This window comes from Gopherus evgoodei, chromosome 9, assembly GCF_007399415.2.
Source record: "Gopherus evgoodei ecotype Sinaloan lineage chromosome 9, rGopEvg1_v1.p, whole genome shotgun sequence".
Lineage (NCBI taxonomy): Eukaryota > Metazoa > Chordata > Testudines > Testudinidae > Gopherus > Gopherus evgoodei.
Genome location: NC_044330.1, coordinates 91,153,918 through 91,178,149, shown reverse-complemented (window position 1 = coordinate 91,178,149; position 24,232 = coordinate 91,153,918). Strand labels below are relative to the sequence as shown.

Below are 24,232 nucleotides of genomic sequence, written 5' to 3'. Positions count from 1 at the left end.
CCCCCTAGTTCCTGAGGGGTGTGTGCTGTACTCAGGACCAGCAAAATCCTGCCAGTTGTGCCTCAAGACTACTGGGTAGGCTAGCTTCGGGGCCATCCCAACTAGGCACAGCCCTTCCTGATGGGCGGCTTCAAGTTCTACCCAGACAGTTGTGTATGGCTTCACATTGCCATGAATGCATTACAGCCATTTGGGTGCTCCGGCCAGGCAAGTAGTCTTGACCAGGCCAGCACGGATGGTGGTTTAGCTGCTTCCTGAGTCCACCAGGGCCATTGTTGGCATCCTATCCACCCAAACAGAAACCAAGATCTTACCCGGCTCCCTCTTCAGGGTGCAGTCATAAGTGCCAACTTTCCCCAGTGCTGGTGGGGGCTCATGGCCCCCCCCATTCCAACCCCTTCCTGAAAGTCTCTGCCTCTTTCCTGCCCCTATTGTATCCCTTCTCCAAATCCCTGCCCTGGCCTCACCTCTTCAGCAAGTGTGCTGTGTTCTCCCTCTTTCCCCCCCCACCCCCTCCAGCTATGTAAAACCTCTGTTTCGCAGTGCAAGCGCTGGGAGCTAGGGGGAAAGAGTCAGCACGCTCAGGGGAGGAGGCAGAGGTGAGCTGGATGAGGAGCTGCCAATGGGTGCTGAGCACCCACCAATTTTTCCCCATGGGTGCTTCAGCCCCAGAGCACCCACAGAGTCGGTGCCTATGGGTACAGTGTCCGGCCATCTAAACTCTCTCTAGAAGCGCCCTGCCTGTCCACACTCATAACACGAGTCACGATTTTTTCCCCCTGTGGGTGGGATGGACTGGGCTATCTTTGCCCCAGGTGGGGGTTGCCCTGATGGGGTCCCTTGCACAGGTCACTGTTGTGGGCACCAGCAGCTTGCCATGGGGTGAGGACTCCCCCTTTTGGCCTTGCAAGGTCTCCAACCCGGTGGCTGGTCTCGCTCTCCCGGGCCCCTGATTTATGGCTCGACCAGTCCACTCCCTCAGCAGCCATGTAGCCCTCTGTCAGGGAGACCACTTTGGCAAGGGTTGCTGGACAATGCTGTTGCACCCACCCCTCTTCCCACCCCCCCATGGCAGGCAGGATCTGGGTAAATTGTTCCAGGGCCCCAGCTTCAGTCACTTGGACCCCCGTCCAGTGATCCATTTCCAGCCACCACCACCAATACTCCCAGATTCGCTGTGCCACAGCTCTGGGGCTGGCCCCTGGTGGGTACCAGTCATGGGTTAGTCACTGTTGGTGTGTTTCTGGGTTGATGCCTGTTTTGGTCCAGGATGGCTGCCTTCACCTTAGAACAGGAGTCTCAAACATGCAGCCCGCAGGGTTATTTCCTGCAGCCTGCCAAGTTCCCCTCTCCCCTGCTCCTCCTTCTCCCCCCCCCCAGCGCACCATGTCCCCGCTCCTCTGCCTACCTCCCAGTGCTTTCCCATGCTTAAGACTTTCCAGGGGAGAGGAGTGGGGATGCAGAAGTGGGGAAGGAGGCGGAGAAGAGGCAGGGCCAGGGTGGGGATTTGGGAAGGGGGTTGGAATAGGGGCAGGGAGGGGGAAGAGTTGAGGTGGGGACTTTGGAGAAGGGGTGGGAAGAGGCAGGGGAGCAGTGGCGGGTCTCATGGAAGGTTTCAGTGATGCGGCCCTCAGGCCAATGTACTAATCCTTATGTGGCTCGAGTTTGAGATCCCTGTCTTAGAATATTCTAGCACCTCCTGAGGGTCGAGGTTCTGGTACGCGGTCTGCACGAGGCCAGTTAAGTAAAGAGCTAGGAGCGTGGTGCAGTGTTCGGGTGGCCGTGGCAACCCTCTCAAGTCAGAAGGAACGCCTCCGGGTTGTCACCGGATCCCATCTTCATCAGGTGTGCCGGGATACCCATCAGGCCACTCCTAGACTCCGACCCTGCCAGAGTAAGGGAAGGGCTTGTAGGGGATCACAACAACAATCCCATCTGTTGAACTAGCTGTTCCTGCTGCGCCTGTTGCTGGGTGGCCAACTCCCACATCAGCTGTTGCTACTCCTCCTGCTGCTGTGCCATCTGAAAGTGTAGCTTGGGGGGCAAGCTGCTGGAGCAGCTGCACCTGCTATTGCTGCTGGCTCTTTAGCAGCCACTTGAGAAGCTTTTCAGGCTCCATCTGTCAGGTTTGGTTCCTTCTATCAGGTCATGATCAATGCCCACATTCTCTTCCAGTAATTGCAGGCCTGATATATCCATCTGCCTTTGGGGGGCAGGGGTGTGGACATTCCAGCCCTGCGGTTGCATCTGTAAGCTTCCCCCAGTCTCAGGGCTGTATGGCCTTGTGGCTTTAGTCCGACAACCCTTGTGATCAGGGCAGCTCAGCCTGACAGCAGGAGTCAGTGATACAGCTCCTGTTATCAGGGCAGTCTTGCCTAGTGGCCAAAGTCAGTACTACAGCCCCTGCTGCGGAGGCAGTGCACCCTAGTGTCCAGAATCAATAATACAGCTCTTGCCCTCGGAGCAATACAGCCTAATACAATAATCAGGGCAGTGAGGCCCAGCAGACAGTTGGTGCTACAGACCTTGCTCTTGGGGCAGTGCGACCTACTGCCCAGTCTATAATACTGGTGAGTGGGGCCACCACCCTGGGAAGGGTGGTGGCCAGGATAGGGGGACCCAGACTTACCAGGTTCCAACCCAGAGCCCTATCGATTGGGAGGGTTGCCTTCCATCAGCTCGGCAGGGCTCCAACCGAAACACACTAAGCCTTGGTCCTGTTCTGTAACTGTTTCCTCGCAAAACTTCCTTGGGTTACTTCCTACCCAAGTCTCTGGGGTTCTCAATCTCTGGGATTCTCTGGTCTGTCCCCTCTCCGCGACATTCCAGGTTGCTGTGTTGGGGTCAGTCTCCGACCAGCTGGTGTTCGCATCTTGGAGTGCAGTTGGTCCTCCCTCAGGAGCTGGCAACACACCTCCTTCCCTGCCCAGACAGAGCTGCTCTGCTGGCTTTTATATCCTGCTTCCAGCTGGAGCATGCCCAGCAGAGCCGGGTGTGTGTGTGTGTGGTCTCCTCAGCTAAGAGAGAAGGGTTAACCCCAGCTGTACCAGTGCAGGGCTGATAAACCCCATCACAGGGGTGTAAACAGTTAATTGTTTTTATATAACATTATAAATTTACGATCTTGGTCATCCAGTACATTTGAACTGCCAACTAGTCAGTGAGAACACTGTTGCTGCTTACCTCGAAGTACAGTAACTCCTCACTTAGTCATTCCGGTTAACATTGTTTCGTTGTTACATAGCATGCTGATCAATTAGGGAATGTGCTCGTTTAAAGTTGTGCAATGCTCCCTTCTAATGTCATTTGGCAGCCACCTCTTTGTCCACTGCTTGCAGGAAGAGCAGCCCGTTGCAGGTAGCTGGTGGGGGCTTGGAACCAGGGTGGACCGGCAGCCCCCCTATCGACTCCCCGCTCCCCTAAGTTTCTTTGTGCTGCAGCTGCGCAGCAGGCTATCAGTTGCTGGCAGTTCAGCTGTCCCTCCCACACTGCCATGCGCTGCTCCTGCCCTCTGCCTTGGAGCTACTCCCAGGGACTCCTGCTGGCTGTGCAGGTGGAGAAGGAAGGCGGGGCTAGTGTCAGGGTGTCCCCTCCCCCTGCTTCTGCCCCCTACTTACCCCATCTCCATATAGAGCAGGGAGGGGACATGGACAGAGAGAGAGAGAGCATGCTTGAGGCAACAGCTGCTGTCTCAACTTCCAGATCCACTTTAAAAAAAAACGCACTTAAGAGTGGGTCAACTTACTGAAAGGGGCAGTGTGCATCTCTCTCCCTCACACACAGTGTGTGTCTCTGTCTGCTATGCTGTCTCCCCTCCCTCCTGTTTGTTCTGCCTTGATGAGAGGCTTCATTGTTGTTAATGTGTTCAAACCTTGAGGGCTCGGCGGAGTGCTAGTCCATTTAGCAGCAAGGCATTCCCTGGGAAATATCCCTCCCTCTTCTACCCCTTAACTTCACCAACCAAGCTTCACAATCATCATAGTTGTGAACAGTATTAAATTGTTTAAAATGTATTGTGTGTAATTTGTCTAGTGAAAAAAATTTCTCCATTTACGTTAATTCTTACAAGGAAATTGGATTTGCTTAACATTTCGCTTGAAGTCGCATTTTTCAGGAACATAACTACAATGTTAAGCAAGGAGTTACTGTAACTGCAGTGGTTACTAGGCAAAATTGTGGGTGAATACCACATGCAGTCCTGGTAGAAGCCAGTGGAATTGCACAGGATGTTAATCACTGTAGACTTCAGCCCATTGTCTAAACTTCAACTTAATAATGAAGGGGCTGAGTCCCAGAATGGAGTAACAAACTTCCCCCCTCCCAATGACCCTTCCTCACCTCCTTTTTTTTGTAAGGGGAAGAGACCCTGTCCCATTTATTTTGGGATAACAGACCAGTGACCAACCTTTGTATTATGGACTCTTGTGAGCAGAGAAATTCCCAGAGCTATAACCACAGGGCACTATAGCTAGGCTGGCTGGCTGTTGCTGATAGCCAGTCACGTGATTACAAAGGCTATAAACTTAGCCTGTTCGCTAGCCAAGGAGTTTTAGTCCATTTGGTCTAGCACCAGTGTTAAAAAGTTTAATGATCTACCAAATGTCTCCCAGTCTGACAGCCATAAAATGTAGGACCTCTAAAGCATGGGTGTCCTCTGATTAAACACTCCTCTTCTCTGAATTTTGTTGTGGTATTTAAACACCCCCATTTGAGTGGCTTGATATTTATATTTCTGCTGCAGTTCCTTGTCCCACCAAAGTCTAAGATTTAAGCTGTCATTGTACTCCAAAGTGGTCAGGTTTACTTCTGCTTATGTTCAATTTTACTGCCTGGCACATCTTACAATTGAAAACAACCAGTGCTATAATGTTTGCAAACATTGCAATGAGAATACTAAACCTGAAATACTCTATTCATTTTACATTCAGAGTAACACCTTCTAATATTGGCTTTTTATAAAAGCTTTGTTCTAAAAAATAAACAAACAAAAAAACCCCCACACAGAGTTTATGGCCTGTCGTATCTGACCAGTTCTGTTTTTAAAAACAGAACTAATCTTTCTCAGATAAGAATGCTAATTGATGGCCTGGAGAGATGTATTTCTAAACCTGGAGTAAGCAGTGAAATAACATGTAAGCATGAATGCCTTGAGGAAATTATTTTTTTTTTATTTTAATCTAAAGTATCAGAAAATCTTGTTCTGAACAGCATGAATGGTTTTGCCCTTATGTGGATCTCCGTAATAGAACTTAAGTCAACAGAGACAGTAAATGTGCGTGATGTATAGATAAGAGCCCTTAAAACTTTTTTTTATATGTGAGAAGGAGAGTATCAGGAACTAATGTCATAGAACCAGTTTAATGAATGAAGAGAATGTGTCCTAGCCCAAAAAGAAAAAAATGAACCATTGATCCTATGTGTTTGAACAAATGTTCATGAGGTTGTTAGAAAGCCTTAGTTCTGTGTTTTTTGCAAATATTGACGGAACACGCTGGCATCCTAGTGTATTATTCATAGACACTAGGGAGAGTGGGGAAGTCTGCATAGTCCTGCCTGTTAATTGGTTTTTCCCCTCTCCACTCCTTTCTCCCTCCTACTCTGGAATATGGCTCAGATTTGGGCAATGCTCCTGAGATCAGATTTTGGGGTTGTAAGCCAGATCACTCCAATAATTCCTCCCACTTAGTTTAAAATTTCCAAGGTGTTTTGTTTATTTTGTCACCTTGCTGCAGTGTGCTTTCCTTGCTGTCACCTGTGTTTATAGTGTAGAGGAGTCAAATGGTTATCTTGCTCCCTGCTGGGCTGCAGTCTGTATATGAAGCCAGCACATGCATATTAGCATTAGAGCATATCTCACTCTGACTAAAGTGCAGGGTGGCCCTTCACTGCCCTGGAGAGGGCAACAGATGCAGATGTGTTAAGGAACCGTACATTGCAAAAGAGCCAGTGACTCTAGAACTTTCAGTTCTTGGCTGTTCCTTGATCTTTTGCTGCTTCTGGATCATTCATGTGCTTCAAAGGGTTTTGGGATTGAGCCCAAACTAAAAACATGCAAGTTACTTGATTCGCAGCCCAGATCAATATGTTGATAGAATATGTTAAAATGGGGAGGAGTGGCCCTGAACCCAGAGAATCCCCAAGATAACTGCTTTCATGGTAAAAATAACGCTATATAGTACTAGACAGGAAGAAGTTAAGGAAGGATGGAAATAAATGGATGCAAATCTTACAAGCATCCTTGCTAGAGTTTTCCCTAGTCATTCCATTCAATCTGCACAGGATAACATCTTATCCTATTTAGCATAGAGATTAGAAGGAGCAGAGCATCTCTTTTTAAGTACAGGTCTGTCACAATTCACCAATTGACATAAATATTCTGCCTTTTACATAAGCAGAGGCTGTCTAAACAGCTGCATCTTTTCTCTTTGTCTAAATGAAGCCCTTTAGAAGTGTCTCAAGCTCTGTAATTGCATGCTTTTTTCCTCGATACTCTGTACAAGGGAATACCTGATTTTTTTATTTATATATTTTTTTTTTAATTCTCCACCTTCCCCAAGTGCTGTCTTAAATCTGAATAGTAGTGCAGTATTTTTTCCACTTCTCTGATCCCAAAAACTTTAAAGAAAGTTCCCTGCATTTAGAGGTATGGGCAGCTATAGCCCATTTCTAAAGTAGTGAGTTGGACCTCTGTCTTAATATTTGGGCTGTATGGCTAATGCATCACTTAGACTGTAAATGCCTTTGCCCAGATTCTGATATTAGTTGTCATTGTAAAACTGGAATCACTTCACTGAAGTCACTACTCAGAATCTGGTTCCTCAATAACAGCCCTGTAACACTCTCCCCACCCCCTCTTGCATCTAGCACAGTTGTTCGTACTCAACAAACAACAATTTCCTGTGTCAAACCTAATCTTGTCAGTTATCACAAGCTATTGTCTTTATGGAGGTGCTATGCTGCCCTGTGTTGGCACCAAGGGGGTACTACCCCTGAATGGATCTTCAATGGCTCCAGTGGAGCAGATTACTGTCATACCAGTGAAAAAGGTCCACAGTAATTAACTTGCATACACTGCAGTTTATTTGAGAAGGAATCTCACAAGCGGTAAAGGATTACATTAAGCACATAACTCCTATGTTAGACATTAAAGAAATATACATTAAGAGCTATACATTTCTCTTGGTGAGCCTCTTTCACAAACATACACAAACAGGCACTGTGCTAGCCTCACATAGTTCCTGCTTGGCAAATAGAGAAGGTGATTACCAATTCTGTGGATGACCTCTTCTCTTCAGGGCTGATCTCCTTGGCCCTCTGGTCTGTCTTGGATTCCCTTGAGGCAAGGCCTTGGCTGCCTGGAGACCCCTCTGGCTCACAGTCCTACTCGAGCCCACATAGCAGAGTTTTGGCTACTCTGTCTAGCAGCATTGCTTCTTTAAATTAAGGAATACCCCCACAGTAATTTTAATTTGCTTGATTTTTATACTTGTTTTCCTCAAAGGAGTCACATGTCTTAAAAGCATGCCCAGTGGGCGTATAGCTACTAATTTTTACTGAATTAATACTTTAGGAGGAGAGTGCGGAGTGAAGCCAACTGAACATTACCCCACATTCACTCCCTTATCAATCTCTCACTTCAGCCTCCCTTGTGGTGTGCTTGCTGGGTCTCTATAACCAGGTCAGCCTGTGCTCCATGCTGGAACTTTATGCGTGTGGTATTTACTTTTGTATGGGCCCATATTTGCCAACCAGTAGGTTCAATATCGATCATACATGCAGGCTTTGCCAGTCCTTTATCAAATCTGCTTCTGCTTAAAGGGGCCCTGCTCCCAGAATCCTCTGCAGTTTTTCAACCGTGTTTAAGTCATGTCAAGTTGTGCTCACACCCTTCATTCAGTAAGGCCTAACCAATTCAGTACCATCCCAACACCGTGGACTCAAGGTAAGAATAGTGGTTCCATATTACCACTTGTGGCTAGCAAACATTGCTGTGTAGGCTCTGGATAATGTTGTGTGACCTGCAGCTCATGGAGGAAGTTTGTGTTTTAAACACTCTTGTACTTGCCACAGTCCAAGTGGGGGAGGGGGGAAAGAAATCCCTGTTCTCTGCATTTAGGGACTTAGAATTCTGAGGAGCACAAATACACGTTTAGTGTTGTGTATTTTACCTACCAAACCAAGAGACCCTTAACTGCTGCAAAGGGGCTCTTAACTTGAGTCTGTATTTAGTAGTAAGTCATGTCTACAGTATCTTGTCTTTATACTTAGACTGTATGCTCTTTGGGGCACGGACTGTCTTTGTTCTATGTTTGTGCAGTGCCTAGCACAACGGGGCCCTGGTCCATGAGTAGAGATCCTAGGTGCTATGATAATACAAATACATTTTGGATAGAAGTCCAGATACTTAACCTTTGAACTGAGTTAGGGGTGTTATCACTTGCAAGCCCTGTGAGCCAGGGTCCTTATGAGATAAGGATATGCTCAACTGAATTGGGCCCACAACTGCAACAACTCTCTGACTACATGCCAGTTTAAGTCCAACTGTAATGGGCAGCCTGGAGGGCCGGATGGCCTAGTGGCTAGAGCACATGGTCTCTAGCTCCTGCCTTGGTTGCAGGGTCTCAGTCTTTAAGGCAGGGGGTCGGGCAGTAGGGGGACTCAGTCCCTTCCTCTCCAGTGGGTCCCAGCCCAGGGCCCCGTGTTTTTTCAGCCCCTGAACAGGGGCAGCCCTCCCAGCAGGGAGTCTGAATTTGCTGCCCTGGTCTATTTTCTACCAGCGTCTGTTCGGTTTGGGGCATGGTCGCTCTAGTGCACTTAGTTGGGTGGCCTGATTCCTGTAGGGCCCTCTGGGTCTTGTGCAGTGCCTCATCACAGTCCCAGGCTCCTTTGGGCAGACAGCTGCCAGTTGGGGAGGCCAAGCACCACAGTGTCCCTGGGCTTTGCTGGACAGAACCTCTGTTGGAACCTACATCATAGTAGCATACTTGTTGCCACAAAAGCAGACACAGAGGGCGACGTTATGCCTTCGATTATGCTAGTATGACTCCAGTGAAGTCTGTTACTGAGAGCAGAAAGTGGCTCTGAATCAAAATATGTATTTCATTAGTTTTAATCATGTTTCCTAACACTCTTAAGACTGATATCTGTGGCATAAAACAGGCTTCTAGGCCCTACTTAGGACACACAGGATTGAGCATGTCCTACAAGTATTATCCTTTGACCAGAAAACCAATACCAATCCTTCTTGTATACACAAATGCAGGGGTCGGCAACCTTTCAGAAGTGGTGTGCCGAGTCTGAATTTATACACTCTAATTTAAGACTTCGCATGCCAGTAATACATTTTAATGTTTTTTAGAAGGTCTGTCTAAGTTTATAATATATAACCAAACTACTATTGTATGTAAAGTAAACAAGGTTTTAAATGTTTCAGAAGCTTTATTTAAAATCTTTTCAGTTTAGTGTGAACCTTGCTCTTGCTTTTCCTTGCTGAGTTTTCCAATGTCTGGCACGTATTTGGACACTTTAAGCTGCACACAGGCTTCTGAGTGTTCAGTTGTTAACCGGCTCCAAGAGGGACAGAGGACAGATTTCATGTGTGAAAATACTTGTTCACACAGGTATGTGGATCCAAATGCTGAAAGCATTGCAAACTCAATTTTCTTCAAACAGTTAAATTTTACTGGCAGGGACGTCCGGCAGGTCAGAATAGAAGCCCCATGATCTCTCTTGGTAGCTTCAAGTGTGCTCCACGGATTCACAAACTTTGGTGTCCATGATTCTGAGCGTTTTAACTGAATGAGTTGCATTTTGAAATCTTCAACACCCATCCACTGAAATACAGACAAACCCAAGTCGCTTTCGTTGAACTTTTCAGGTTTAATTAGAAAAGAAAGCATTGGGCCAAATGGCTGGAAATCTTGAAATCTGTCAGAAAATTCTGATTCCAGTTCTTGCATGTACTTTCCAATCGCATCGACATTGACAGTGCAACATGTCGATAGCTCTTGTCTGAGTGGGAAGTAGCGGAAAGTAGAAGTTTGAATATCCCTGTAAAAAACTGCTAGTTTCACAACAAATGCTTTCCAGGCTTCATAAAGATCCAGAACTGTTTGCCTTGCACCCTGGAGACAGAGGTTGAGTTCATTTAGGTGACCGGTGATATCAGTTAGAAATAGCTTACACAGCCATTTGTCATCATCCAGTTCGGGGTAGTTTTGTTCTTTTTCTGACAAAAAGGCCTAGATTGCGTCAAAACAATTTAAAAGCGCACCAAAACCTTGCTAAGACTTAGCCACTGAATGTTGCTGTGAAGTGGGATGTCGTTATATGCACTGTCCATCTTTTCTAGCAGTACTTGAAATTGTGAGTCAAAGGAGATTGAGCACAAAGGAAATTCACAATTCATTACATTATTTAAGCTATGAATTAGAAATTTTAGCATACAGGTTTTCTTGATGGATGATACAGTAAAATTTGACTGTCAGACGGCCAATTTGATCTTCAAGTAACTTTAGAAATCCCTTCTGTTTTGACCATGGCAGGCGCACCATCTATTGTCACACAATATTTTTCTGATGTCAACTCCTCCATTCTTCAAAATGGCTTACAAAACTTTCCAATATATCTTCCCCCTTTGTTATGCCATGCAAGGGTTTTAGGCAACAGAGTTCCTCTTGAATTTCAACGGAAGTACAATATCTTGCAACAACTGCCAAACGTGGAACATCATTTATATCCACGCTCTCATCAACTGCAACACTAAACACTGTTGTGTCTTTAAATGCAGTCATCTGCTTTTCCTTAATGTTTTCTGCCATTTCACTTGCACGTCTCTCAACTGTTCTGGCAGAGATGGGCAGTTCTTTTGTTCTAGATCTGATTGTATCTTTTATTTGGCAAATCATTGAACAAAATCTCTCAACTGCTGAGGAAAAACTTGTTATATATTCCACATCTGTAAACAGCTTTCCATTTTTTGCAGTGCACTGTGCAATCTAGTAACTTCCTTCTGTAGCTTGATTTTTTTTTTTTAACGTACACTTAAGCTTTTAAAAACACTGCTTTGCTTCTCATAGGCTGCTGCTGCCTCTTTGATTCAGTCTTGTCTGCTTCATGAAGAGGTTTTCTCTTGCTTTGTTTTAAAATGTCGTCTAACACTTGATGTGCAACAAACAACACTTTCATAACAGGAAGCACAAATAGCATGATCCTTCTTTTCAATAAATCCAAATGCGTCTGTCCAAGCAGGCTGAAATTATCGACATCTAGCTTCGCTTTCTTTGGAGCTGCCATTTTGTCAAATGTTCCCTTCAACTCTCAGTAGGCAGGGGGAAAGGAATGGCGATAGAAGCCAGGCACAAGGGCAAATGCAGTGTGGTCTGATATAAGCAATTTTAAGAAGGGGGGGTGCTGAGGTGCACCCCCTCTTGCCTTGTGTGCAACCCTCACTATCCCAAGCTGGGGACAGTGGGCCACAGCAAGGAGGCTGCAGAGCACTGATCCAAGTCCAGGAGCAGAGCCCAGGGTGGTCTGGTGGGACTCCAGGCTGAGCAAGGCTGGAGATCCCGACCCCAGCTGGCAGGTCAATGGCTGGAACCCCAGATCAGTAGCTGAGGTGAGTGGAGCTGGTGGCTGGTAGGGCTGAGATGGGCCAGAGGCCTGGACCCTGTCTGGCCGGGGGCCTGCGCTGGAACTCCGACCAGAAGCAAGGTGAGTGGGGTTGCAGCGGGGGGTGGGGGGGACCTGGCTGGCAAGGGGCCAGCAGCCGGAACCCCAGAGTAGCGACTGAGTAGCTCAGCCCGCCGCCGCTCTGGGGTTTGTGCCCGTGGCTCCTGCTGAGTGGGGTCTCAGCCTGCTGTCAGCCTGGGGTTCCTTCACCCAGGCCGCAGCAGGGGTTGAGTGGAACTGTCAGGGGGACCGCCGGCAGTGGAAACCCCAGAGTGGCAGCGGGTTGAGCGGCTCAGTCCACGCCGCGTGCCATCAAAAATCGGCTCACGTGCCACATTTTGGCACGCATGCCGTAGGTTGCCAACCCCTGCACTAATTAAAGGAGCTGACACAGTGGCTCAGTAGGGTAGAAGCTGTCAGGAAAGCCCAGTGAAAGGATTAGCTCACCTCCAATACATTACTTAGAGCCCTTGATCATGTTTTGCTGTCTAAGAGTCATAGCAGGGATAGTAAACACACCAATTCAGCTGTTTTTTCCTACAGGCCCTTTTAGAAACCATGTGGAATGTGTAACCAGTGAAACTAAGCAGTTCTTGTAATATTTTTAACATACTGCTCCCTCCCCCCCCCCTCACCCCCTTCCCTCCTCCAGTCTCAAAGGGTAAAAGTGAGTGGGCCTGGAGAACAAACTCTCTTCTCCAGGGTAGATCCTTCAGGTCAAGTCACAGTCCTACAATCTTCTCCATTTTCTTAGATTGATGCTGTCCCTGCTGCAGCTCTTATGGTGCACAGAATGTGATCTTGTGACTAGAGCAGCCTGACTGGGAACAAAGGCTCCTGGGTTCTGTTCCCAATATCACTGACTTGCTGTGTAATACTGAGCAAATCTCTTTGCCTCAGTTTCCCCACCTGTAAAAAAGAGGAATAACTATTTCACTGGGGTTTAATGAGGCCTGATAAATGTCTGTGCAATGCTCTGACACCCTCTGCTGAAAGGTGCTATATAGCGTGTTTGGTTTTTTTAATTCATTTTACAGGCCTGAGAATTCAACGCCTTTCACTGCATTATTTCTCACTAATATTGATGCTTTTCCCTTCAGCAGTTATCTACTAGGGCAAGTTGAAGGCTGTAGCCATGCAGAAGACTGACTTTTACCATGCTGACCTTTGTTTCCCCACGCATGGAAACTCTGATGTTGAGAGCTTGCTTGTGTTGTAACAGTGGTCCTGAAGCTTGTTTGAAGATTTGAATAAGAAATTATCACTGTTGCAGAGGAGGAGAAATTCCAGGCATAATTGTGCTTTGCACAGGGCTTGCATTTTCTATTACTTCAATGACACACATTAACAGTAAACTTGTGATACCAAAACTCTTCAGCTTCTGGCTTGTAGCTTTAATCTTCTGGTTAGCAGGTGTCTGGCAAAAAAAAAAAAAAAAAGAGAGTGAGTAAGTAAGTAAACTAACCCGGGGGGGGGGTTGCTCAGTGGTTTGAGCATTGCCCTACTAAATCCAGGGTTGTGAGTTCAAGTCTTGAGGGGGCCACTTAGGAATCTAGGGCAAAAATCAGTACATGGTCCTGCTAGTGAAGGCAGGGGGCTGGACTCAATGACCTTTCAAGGTCCTTTCTAGCTCTAGGAGATAGGTATATCTCCTGTTGTTATATTTCAGCAGCCACCTTCTTGTGCACACTTTTTCTATTTAGAAGTGACTTTAATATTACCAAAATAACCTAAACAAACAACCCATTTGCAGATGAAATGGGTCTCCTTTGCTTTTTGTTCAGTATCTGACTTGTTGGTTATCACCCAAGCCAAACTGTGAGACTTCTGTCTTTTCCCCTGAACTACCTGCCAAATTCTAGCTCTACTCAACTTGGGGATTAGAATAACCTATAAACAGGAAGATAAATGAGAGATTACTGGGGAAATCTCTCCTGATACACTGAATGAATAATTCATACCAAGACTTTTAGTCTGAAATGACTGACATCTGATTGTACTACCATCTAAAACGTTTTTTTTTTCCTGACTGAAGGATAGAGGTGTCTTCCAGCTTCCTTCTCTTACTCTGAAATTGCTGAAGATTGCATTCACCTCAGATAAAGCTTTTGAGCCAGGCATTCAGAACTCTCTGTGCCCTTCAGAAGAATGGTCCAGCCTGGACACTCCTTGTTTTTATCAAACAGGCTAAGAAAGGGTCTTGCTCAAAATGGAAGGAGTCCAGCCTTAGCATAGCAAAGGCTCTTGAGTGCAGTCAAAGGCAGAAATGAAGAATTCCTTAATTTTGATCAAAAGTTTATTTGTTGAATGTTTATCGCCCCACCTTACAAAAAAGCAGATGGGGTGGGGGGAGACCTTTTAGCTCTGCTTTAAGGGCAGTTTGATGTAGTACACCTTAATAGAGATTTGTTCTAATAAATCACATTACAGGAAAGGATGTATTTTTTTTTCTCTCTTGCTATCCTGGTTCCTACTGCTGAATACTGGCAATATTATGTCTGCCTTTTGCAAGAACTGGCTTCGATGCCAATTAGCAAGAACCTGTATTGAAAACATGGGCTTGCTCCAAAGCTACTTGAAGTTCAGTCAACTTTCGATCTAGCTTGCTCTGCATATTTTACATACTGAAATCATTTTGGGATGTCTCTAGCATTGGTAAGGTGCAGTTTACTTCCTTCCACTGTCTTATTCATAGAGGTGGAGTAAAGGTATGTCCACACTTAAAAAAACTGCAGTGGTGCAACTGGGGCTCTGTAGCACTTCAGCATAGACACCACCTTCACTGGTGTGAAAGATTCTCCTGTTGGCATAGATCCTCCACCTCCCCAAGAGGAGGTACCTAGGTTGATGGAAGAATTCTGGGGGTTAGGTCTGCTTAACAACACTGCTTGGGCTGTGGATTTTTCAAATATCTAAGCATTGTCATTAAACCGACTTAATAGTCTAGTGTAAGTCAGGCCTGAGAAGGGGTAGAGATACTCACCAGGTTCCATCCTACCACTGCCAGTTTTTCTCCTAGCCTAAACATCTCTGTTCTTCTCATATCCCTATGGGTCATGAGGAAATCCAAGTATTCCCTTTCATGTCTTCCCCCTGTAACACTCCTGCACTTGCCATTTAAAAACCCAGGAAATTCCATGGACAAACTGTGTTTTGAAAGGGACTGAAGTTGATTAAGTGCGACATTCTTCTCTCCCTTGCCCCAACCCCAAACCAAAACCTAGCACTTGTATTATAATGCAAAACCTTAATTATAATTTCATGCTTCTTGTATGCACTAAACCAGCATGCATCTGACAGCAATAAAGGTTTGCTACTGTTGCTGAGGTTGGAATTGTGTTCCATTATATTTCGAGGGAAATTGATGTGCAGGGTTTCCTTCTCGGTTGGAGGCAGCAGAAAGTTCCATGTTGTTTTATGGAGTTTGTCACTGGAAATCTGCTCTGTGGGCATTACAGCACAGTTAGATATTCCATGACTTGAAATTTCCTTGCTTTTTAGGGCCTGTATTGTGGTGGGGGACAGTAATGTCACATGTAACTAATCTTAATCCTGTAAAAAAAAAATATATATATTGATAGTGGAATTAATCTTAAAACTACTTTTTAAAACAAATTTACAGTCAATCTTCTAGTCAACTGTTGAATAGAATTCCTGGCCCTTAGGATATTAAACTGCATGATGTGATCCTAGCTAATCAGTGAGCTTGAACCTGTTTTACTCAGTTTTTACTGATCAAAGGGTTTGAGTCTTTAAGACAGGGGTTGGCAACCTCTGGCACGCGGCTCACCAGGGTAAGCACCCTGGCGGGCCAGGCCAGTTTGTTTACCCTCCGCATCCACAGGTTCAGCCGATCGTGGCTCCCACTGCCCAATGGGGGTGGCAGGAAGCCACTGCCAGCACATCCCTCGGCCCGCGACGCTTCTCACCGCCTCCGTTGGCCTGGAGCAGCGAACCGCGACCAGTGGGAGCCGTGATCAGCTGAACCTGCGGACACAGCGGGTAAACAAACTGGCCTGGCCCCCCAGGGTGCTTACCCTGGCGAGCCGCATGCCAGAGGTCGACTCCTGCTTTTAGAGTTCCAAATACAGGAACTACTTAAAACAGATGAGTGGAGAACTCGGGGTATGTCTCAGTGACTTAAGGCAGTTGTACTAGAATTGTGACAGCTGACAAAACATCAGTTGTCTAACTGCAACAATTAACACCATTCCAGATTAGCATAGCTGCAGGTGAATGAAGTTCTGTTTTTCAGTCTGATGCTTAATAATCTGTTTAGGCTATGAGCCAGTACGTTCCCAGTGCCAGGTAGGTGATGGGTCATGTCTTAGAGAGGCTCTGATAAGGAAAAATAGTTCAAGCATGGCATACCGAAGGTCTGACATGCAAAGGACTGTGCCTATTTGACTGAAACTTGCTTTGTATAAAATAAGAGTCCTTGCGGCAGCTTAGAGACTTACAAATTTATTTGGGCATAAGTTTTCATGGGCTAAAACACACCTCATCAGAGACATGGAGTAGAAAATACAGTAAGCAGGATATAAAATGTTATTGAAAAGTCTTAATATTGAAAAGTTTAAAGCATGTGCTGTACTTGTCTAGAACAAGTCAAACTATTCCAAATTGTGACCATTCTAGTGTTGTTGCTTGTGATTAACTGTAAAAAAGCTTAACAATCGCTACATATCAGTATAGAGATACCATGCTACAGAACACTTCAGCTACTGAGCTCCAGCTGTGTGGGAGGGGTGGGGTAGGGGGAATTAAAGAACCCATATGCCAGTCAGTCTAGTCATATCTTTGAAAGAACTCTGGAGTTCTGTAACAGATGTTGAAAGAGAATAGGTTAGAAATGAAGTGAATGTGATGTAATAGTGTGATCTGGCTTGGATTTTTTTTATCACCAGTTGCTCTTGCTCTGATATGTGCAAATCTCTCTCTCCCCTTTATGCTAGAATGACCCATTGTAGCCTACTTTGTCATGCTCTTGGATACAAAGTTGATGGGGATAGTCTGGTGTTAAGTTTTTGTAGTTCTGGTGGTAACTGGGCTGTAGAGGTGGAATTCATCATATAATAAGTACCTTCCATTAGTCTTCTGATAAATCCAACCTGTTAAGGTTTGGTCTCAGCTGTATAAATACTGTTCAAAAAGTGCCATCTAGTGGCTGGAGCCCTTACTGAAATGTTTTTCCTGGATCTGGAGCCTGGCCAGGAAAGCTATGTTAGTACTTTACTAGTGAAATAACTTTTAGATTAGAAACATGCTCAGAGTTTCCCCAGGCTGGGGTCATTGAATGCCTAAGTTTTACAATATAGGGTACCTCCTTGGGCATGATGTATAAAGCTCGTCTGCTTCAAAACTTTTATAAACTATATCCAGTTTGAGCTCATGCATGCAGGCTACATGACTTGTAAGGATTGTAAAACTAGTATTTTTAAGGCATTTTAAAAATATTTAGTGCACTTTTGCATAGGAGTAGCATTCAATCTGCAATTAAAAGCGTCTAATATCCTTTTATTTCTCTTAAGGCTTGCCATGGATGTGCATCAGGATCCAAATGTGACTGTAGTGGAGTAAAAGGCGAAAAGGTAAACACTCTGCTTACATTTTTCATCAATTGAAAATAGCTTCTGAAACAATTGAATTGTTCAGGACTTACGAAGTTGGGATTTAAATCTTTAAAAAAGACGTGTTTTACTAACTTAATGTACTGTACAGTGTTGTGGGTATTCTGTACTTCTGGGCATTTTTTTGGTGGTAATTGGTTCCTTCACACACAATATTTTTACAGGTTGGCCTAGATCAGGGGTCGGCAACCTCTGGCACACGGCTCGCCACAGTAAGCACCCTGGCGAGCTGGGCCAGTTTGTTTATCTGCCGCGTTGGCAGGTTGGGCGGACTGTGGCTCCCACTGGCCGCAGTTCATCATCCCAGGCCAATGGGGCAATGGGAAGTGGCAAGGGATGTGCTGGCCACAGTTTCTCACCACCACCATTGGCCTGGGAAGGCAAACCGCAGCCAGTGGGAGCCGCGATCGGCCAAACCTGCCTACGCATCAGGTAAACATACTGGCCCGGCCCACCAGGGTGCTTACCCTGGTGAGCTGCATGCCAGAGGTTGCCGACCCCTGCAATAGAGCCTCAGAATTATGAACATCAGAATTACAAACTGACCTGTCAACCTCACACCTCATTTGGAACCAGAAGTACGCAATCAGGCAGCAGCAGAAACCAAAAAAAAGCAAATACAGTACTGTGTTAAACGTAAACAACTAAAACTAAAGGGAAATCAGCATTTTCCTTCTGCATAGTAAAGTTTCAAAGTTTTATTAAGTCAATGTTCAGTTGTGAACTTTTGAAAGAACCATAATGTTTTGTTCAGTTACAAACATTTCAGAGTTACAAACAACCTCCATTCCCAAGGTGTTTGTTACTCTGAGGTTCTACTGCGTACTACCATTCCCCAACAGTACAACCTACTCTGTCATTGCTATATACTTTGTTCGTCTCTAAATGTAACCCATTTGGGGTTGGAGGGCGCACAGGGAAGCAGTACACACATTTTTCCTTACCCCACATGGTAAGAGATGCATTTTCCCCCTTTTAATTAGCCATGTGTAGGTGGAAAGGGAATGTTGCTCAGAGGGATAAAAGAAATTGTTGGTCAAATTGCCATCATGGTTCTCACTATACAGTGAGTTTCTTGCCATTTTTAAATAGGGACCTTATATGTTGAAGAAACTTTGTTCCTTAGACATACTTGTAAATTGGCTTTGTCAATTCTGTACCATTTAAGATTCAGAACCCTTCCCCAAACTCAAAGCATTTGCTGATGTTACCTGGGTGGGTGGCTGATCATGTGATGCAGCTATTTTTCCAGCTGCTACATTTAAAGTAATTTTATTGAGGCAGCAACCTGAGGGTGACTCTTTGGGGTGTAACCCAGACCAGTAAGGGGTTGTCGCCACCTGCCCTGTAACTCTGGATGCCTTCAGTGCTATGCTGCTGTGGCTCACAACTTTAACATAAACACGCAGGTCACACCCTGGCTCCCACCGCCCAGTTACTTTTTGCAGGGGTGACCCCAATATTCCCCCAGTTCTGATTGCAGGGCAAATGGTTTGGGGGTCAGTGTCCAGCTCTTCTGTAACACTCACAGAAGTTTTAAGTTCATGTCTTTCTTTTTAAAAAGAGGCAATACATTACAGTTCATTAATTTAACTGGGGGTTGAACAAACATTTATATTTCAGCCAGAGAACTGACATGGTTCAGAGTAAAAGTGCAACAAACTTATTTAACAAAAAACATAGGACTAAGTGATACCAGGTATAAAGATAGAAAGGGTTACAAGCAAACAAAAGTAAAGACACACATCCAAGACTAAAACTTACTTTCAGAAAGTTATAATCTTTTGCCTAAGCAGATTTCTCACCTAAACTCAGTTCAGTCTTCAAACTCCGCCCTCCTCCCCTTGCTGAAGGACCCAACAGTCTGTGATTTCAAGAGCTCTGGCCCCCTTGAATCCATCGAGTGTTGGATTCCAAAATGGCTTTCTGTTTCTGCTTATATCTGCCAAAGTTCATTGACCCTGTTACAAGAGGCAGGAAGACGTCCTGCTGTTCTTCCATTCCTATTGACTTCCCATCCCCTTGCAGATTCATAAATAAATGGGGCTTCCATTGTTTTGATTCCATAATGCTTAATTTATATTGTAGGAAGGTAAAGAGTTCCCTTCCCTCCTGTCTGCGTTAAACCTGTTTCTCTCTGGGTTTTGTCACAGACTTTAAAGCATAATATCAGTGAGTACTCATAATTACTTGTGTAGCACAAAAGCACACATTTCACTATATTAATCACCAATGTCGTAGGCTTTCATAAATTCCCTTACTTGACACTCTTCTAATACAGTTGATTTCAGTTGCTTATTACCTGGGTGTCCAACCCCTGTCTTCATAGTCCACTAAACCTTTGAAATATATTCTTTGAAAAGCCCAGACAAAGGGCTTCCTACATCCTGCTGGGATGTAGATGCAATACTGTCTTCCCAAAGTTCATTGACCCTGCTTCAGGTGGCCAGAAAACTCCTTTGGGGTCAGTCTCCATCCACTAGCCAGATTAAGTATTCATTTTTCCAATGGCTTTGTTTACTTGCACATAAATGTACATTTTTTTTTGTATTTAGTGATGCCTTTATATTGATTCCATTTGCCTGAATGTGTCTCCACATTCCTTGGTCTGAAAGAGGCATGGTTTAGATACTGCTAGACAAATATATTTTAAGAACACGTTTGCAGCATGTCTACAAAGTCCTTTTGTGGGTTTGCCATACGTCCATCACACAATGATTTTTGGGACCAACATGTTACCAGTTTGTATATGATACCTGGCATAACACCTTGTAGACACTGATTGACAGCAGCACATTAGATGTAGTGACCTTGACAGGCCTGACGAGAGTTGCTGACCAAGTGGTGAACCCCCAATGGGCCTTAGGCCTGGTCTACACTACGCGTTTATACCGATTTTAGCAGCGTTAAATCAGTTTAATGCTGCACCCGTCCACACAACGAGGCCCTGTATATCAATATAAAGGGCTCTTTAAACCGATTTCTGTACTCCTCCCCGACGAGAGGAGTAGCGCTGAAATCAGTATTACCATATTGGATTAGGGTTAGTGTGACCACAAATCGACAGTATTGGCCTCCGGGCGGTATCCCACAGTGTACCACTGTGACTGCTCTGGAAGCAATCTGAACTCGGATGCACTGGCCAGGTAGGCAGGAAAAGCCCCGCGAACTTTTGAATTTCATTTCCTATTTGCCCAGCGTGGAGCTCTGATCAGCACGGGTGGTGATGCAGTCCCAAATCCAAAAAGAGCTCCAGCATGGACCGTATGGGAGATATTGGATCTGATCGCTGTATGGGGAGACAAATCTGTTCTATCACAGCTCCGTTACAGAAGACGAAATGCCAAAGCATTTGAAAAAAATCTCCAGGCTATGATACAGAGTCGATAGCACAGTGCTGTGTGACAAGCGTAACGGAAAGCCAAAGAATCAAATGAAAGCTCATGGAGGGAGGGAGTGGGTACTGAGGACTCCAGCTATCCCACAGTCCCCGCAGTCTCCAAAAAGCATATACATTCTTGGCTGAGCTCCCAATGCCTGTAGGGTCAAACACATTGTCTGGGGTGGTTCAGGGTATATCTCGTCAATTTACTCCCCCTCCCCCCCGTGAAAGAAAAGGGAAAAAAATCCTCTCCCCTCCCTTTCCTGGTGGCAGACAGTACAGTGCAGTAGGACTGGCAGTCGTCCTCGTTGTCATCCCGTGAGTGCTCCTGGCTAGCCTCAGGTGAGGTCGGCCGGGGGGCGCCTGGGTAAAAATAGGAATGACTCCTGATTATTCCAGGCAGATGGTATGGAATGGCTGGTAACCGTCCTCATCATAGCAACTGGGGGCTGAGCTCCATCAGCCCCTTTCCTTTCCTGTGTAAAGAAAAGATTCTGTACTGCCTGGACTATCATAGCAGCGGGATGCTGGGCTCCTCTCCCCACCACCATTTAATGTCCTGCCTGGACTATCATAGCAGTTGGAGGCTGCCTCCCCCTCATTTTATCTCACTAAAAAGTCAGTGTTGCTTATTCCTGCTTTCTTTATTACTTCATCACGCAAATGAGGGGACCCTGCAACGGGAGCCCAGAAGGGTTGGGGGGAGGAGGGAAGCAACGGGTGGTGCAGCTCATCATTTCTGTGGGATCTGACATGGAGCAGCTATGCTCTCTGGTTCTCTGATACACTGGTTCTCTAGTACACTTGCCCCATATTCTAGGCAGGACTGACTCTATTTTTAGATAAAACGTAAAGGAGGGAATGACCCAAAGGGTCATTCCCATTTTTGTCTTTACGCCCCCGGCTGACCTCAGTGAAGGTCAGCCAGGAGCACCCATGACAGCAGCAGACGGTACAGAACGACTGATAACCGTCATCTCATCGCCAATTTACAATGGCACAGCAGACGGTACGAACGACTGGTAACTGTCTCTGCTACCTTGCAAAGGCAAATGAATGCTGCTGTGTAGCGCTGCAGTACCGCCTCTATCAGCGGCATCCAGTACAGATACGGTGACAGTGACAAAAGGCAAAATGGGCTCCATGGTTGCTATGCTATGGTGTCTGCCAGGGCAATCCAGGGAAAAAGGGCACAAAATGATTGTCTGCCATTGCTTTCACGGAGGAAGGAATGAGTGACGACATTTACCCAGAATCACCCGCAACACTGCTTTTTCCCCATCATGCATTGGGATCTCAACCCAGAATTCCAGTGGGTGGTGGCAACTGCGGGGACTATGGGATAGCTACAGGATAGCTACCCACAGTGCAACGCTTCAGAAATCAACGCTTGCCTCGGTACATGGACGCACACCACCGAATTTTTGTGTGGCTGCGTGCACTCAACTTTGTACAATCTGTTTTACAAAACCGGTTTATGTAAAATCGGAATAATCCTGTAGTGTAGATGTACCCTTAGTCATGTTGGGTCATTAGTTTCTGCTTCCTGAACAGAGGAAGCGTCTTCTTTAAAAGTTACTGAGTACTTACTGTTTCCCTTGAATTCAGTGGGATTTAGGTGCTCAGCACTTGTGAAAATCAGCCCACTTCTTTTAAGGGTATGGCTGCACTTGAAAGTGTCGGAGCGCCAGCGCTGGGAGTGAGCTCTCCCAGCGCTGCACGTAAACCACATCCCTTACTCCCAGTGCTGTGGCACTGATTACACTGAGGCTTTACAGCGCTGTATCTTGCAGCGCTCGGGGGGGGGGGGGGGGGGTTCACACCCCTGAGCGCGAAAGTTGCAGCGCTGTAAAGTGCCAGTGTAGCCAAGGCCTAAGTTTAGGAGCCTAATTTCAGGCCATTAAATACTTTCCATGTAAGCAGCTGTTGCATTTGCCTCAGGGAACATTTGACTGTGAATGGGAAAGAAGGTTGTCTCTGTCTGTGAACAACAACAAGATTATGTATAGTAGGTGGTGATATGTAGACTAGATCAAAGATGTGAACCCTGCAATAACAGGGAGCAAAGTCAGAAAGTTACTTTATTCTTACCAAACTTCTAACCACTTTAAAGAGGGATCTAGAGATGAATCGATAGCATTTTAAGCCCACACCATTCAATTCTGGTATATCCACAAGTTTCAAAGATTGCATAGCTTTGAGACTTTCTTTGAAACAAGGATGACTTCAGTCGTGAACATGAACTAAAATAACTTCAAATATCTGTTTATCAGTATTACAAGGTTCTGTGTCAGCACATTACAATATACTGAAGTAATTTAATAAGATTTAACATTGGATATCTTTGAACAGTCATCCAGGATGCCACACCTTGAATCCAGGTGGCTCCAGCAAATGAAATTCCTTGCCAAATGTGCCTGCCATCCCTTAGCTCATATCTTAATTGTATGCCTAAGGAATAATATTCCATATTGGCAACCAGAGTTCTTCAGGTTACTGTCAGGAGCTAGAACTTGGATCTAGCATTCTAACTAACAGACTTTAAGGTCCAAAGGGACCATTATGTAGGAGGTCAGACTAAATGATCATAACACAGAATTAATTCTTCTTTAATCTGATGATGCAAATTAAAGATCACATATATTACACGGTACAACATAGCAGATGTGGTTTTAGACAATCCATCCCCAATCCTATTTTGATTAACTGACTAGCACCTTACTGGAAAAGTCACAGCATGGACTACCTGAAAGACTGTATGACTTTAGCTTGATTAGTATGTGGAGGAATGCATGCACCCACCAGCAGTCACTGAATCTTGCTTACATTGTCAAAGCTATCCCTTTCTCCTGATTCACAGTCCCTGCCTTCCTAGGTTTGAGTCACTTTGAGCTACTGATACATTGAATAGCTAGCAGCCCACTGGTGCTTTCCACTGTAACAATGAGATCCATCCTTTAAAAAACATTCTAATTTAGTTTTTCTTCTAAAAACGGTTTTTTTTTCTGGTTTTCTTGATATTCATTCTCCAGAGTGCTCCAGACTGGATGCAATTATGTGGATTAGGAAAGAACATGAGAGAGAAGCTAGGGAGGGACACCATCTCCTCCAGCCACTGTCAAATGCAGACTGATCTATTGGTATCACTCTCAGCTCCCACTTTGAAGGAAACAGAACTTTCCTTCACTTTATGCAGCATCCCTAATTTCAAAACTTCAGACACATTATCACCTACTCCTCCTTTCCAAATCAAACAGGCTGTCAGTTAGACACCCCTCCCCACTCTTCCACATGATTCCTCCTGGCATCCAGGCTTCCTCTGCTTTCCCTTTCTCTCTCCTCCCCCAGGCTATTTTGCGATTTTGACTTGCAGTTCTCCTAACTGGGGCTAGGGTGGGAACCTCTGCTTCTGTTGGCTCCTAAACAAAGACGGGGACTTGAGCACAGGATAATAGTAAAGCTCTGAAGGCACTACTGGCAGAAGCAGTGGTTACACTATGACTTAGGCTCCCGCAGTTCATTAGTAAAAGCTTGGCTTGGGATCACCGGA

The 24,232-nt window shown here is 45.5% G+C and overlaps 1 protein-coding gene across 5 annotated transcripts in view; it reads left to right on the top strand.

Annotated features, from left to right (window-relative positions):
• Positions 1–24,232, top strand: part of COL4A5 (collagen type IV alpha 5 chain) — a 151,489-nt gene that overhangs the window by 34,791 nt on the left and 92,466 nt on the right. For all 5 annotated transcript variants that reach the window (XM_030575410.1, XM_030575406.1, XM_030575408.1 and 2 more), the window contains exon 2: positions 17,202–17,261. In XM_030575410.1, coding sequence (XP_030431270.1) covers positions 17,202–17,261 — 60 coding nt within the window. The remainder of the gene's footprint in view (positions 1–17,201; positions 17,262–24,232) is intronic.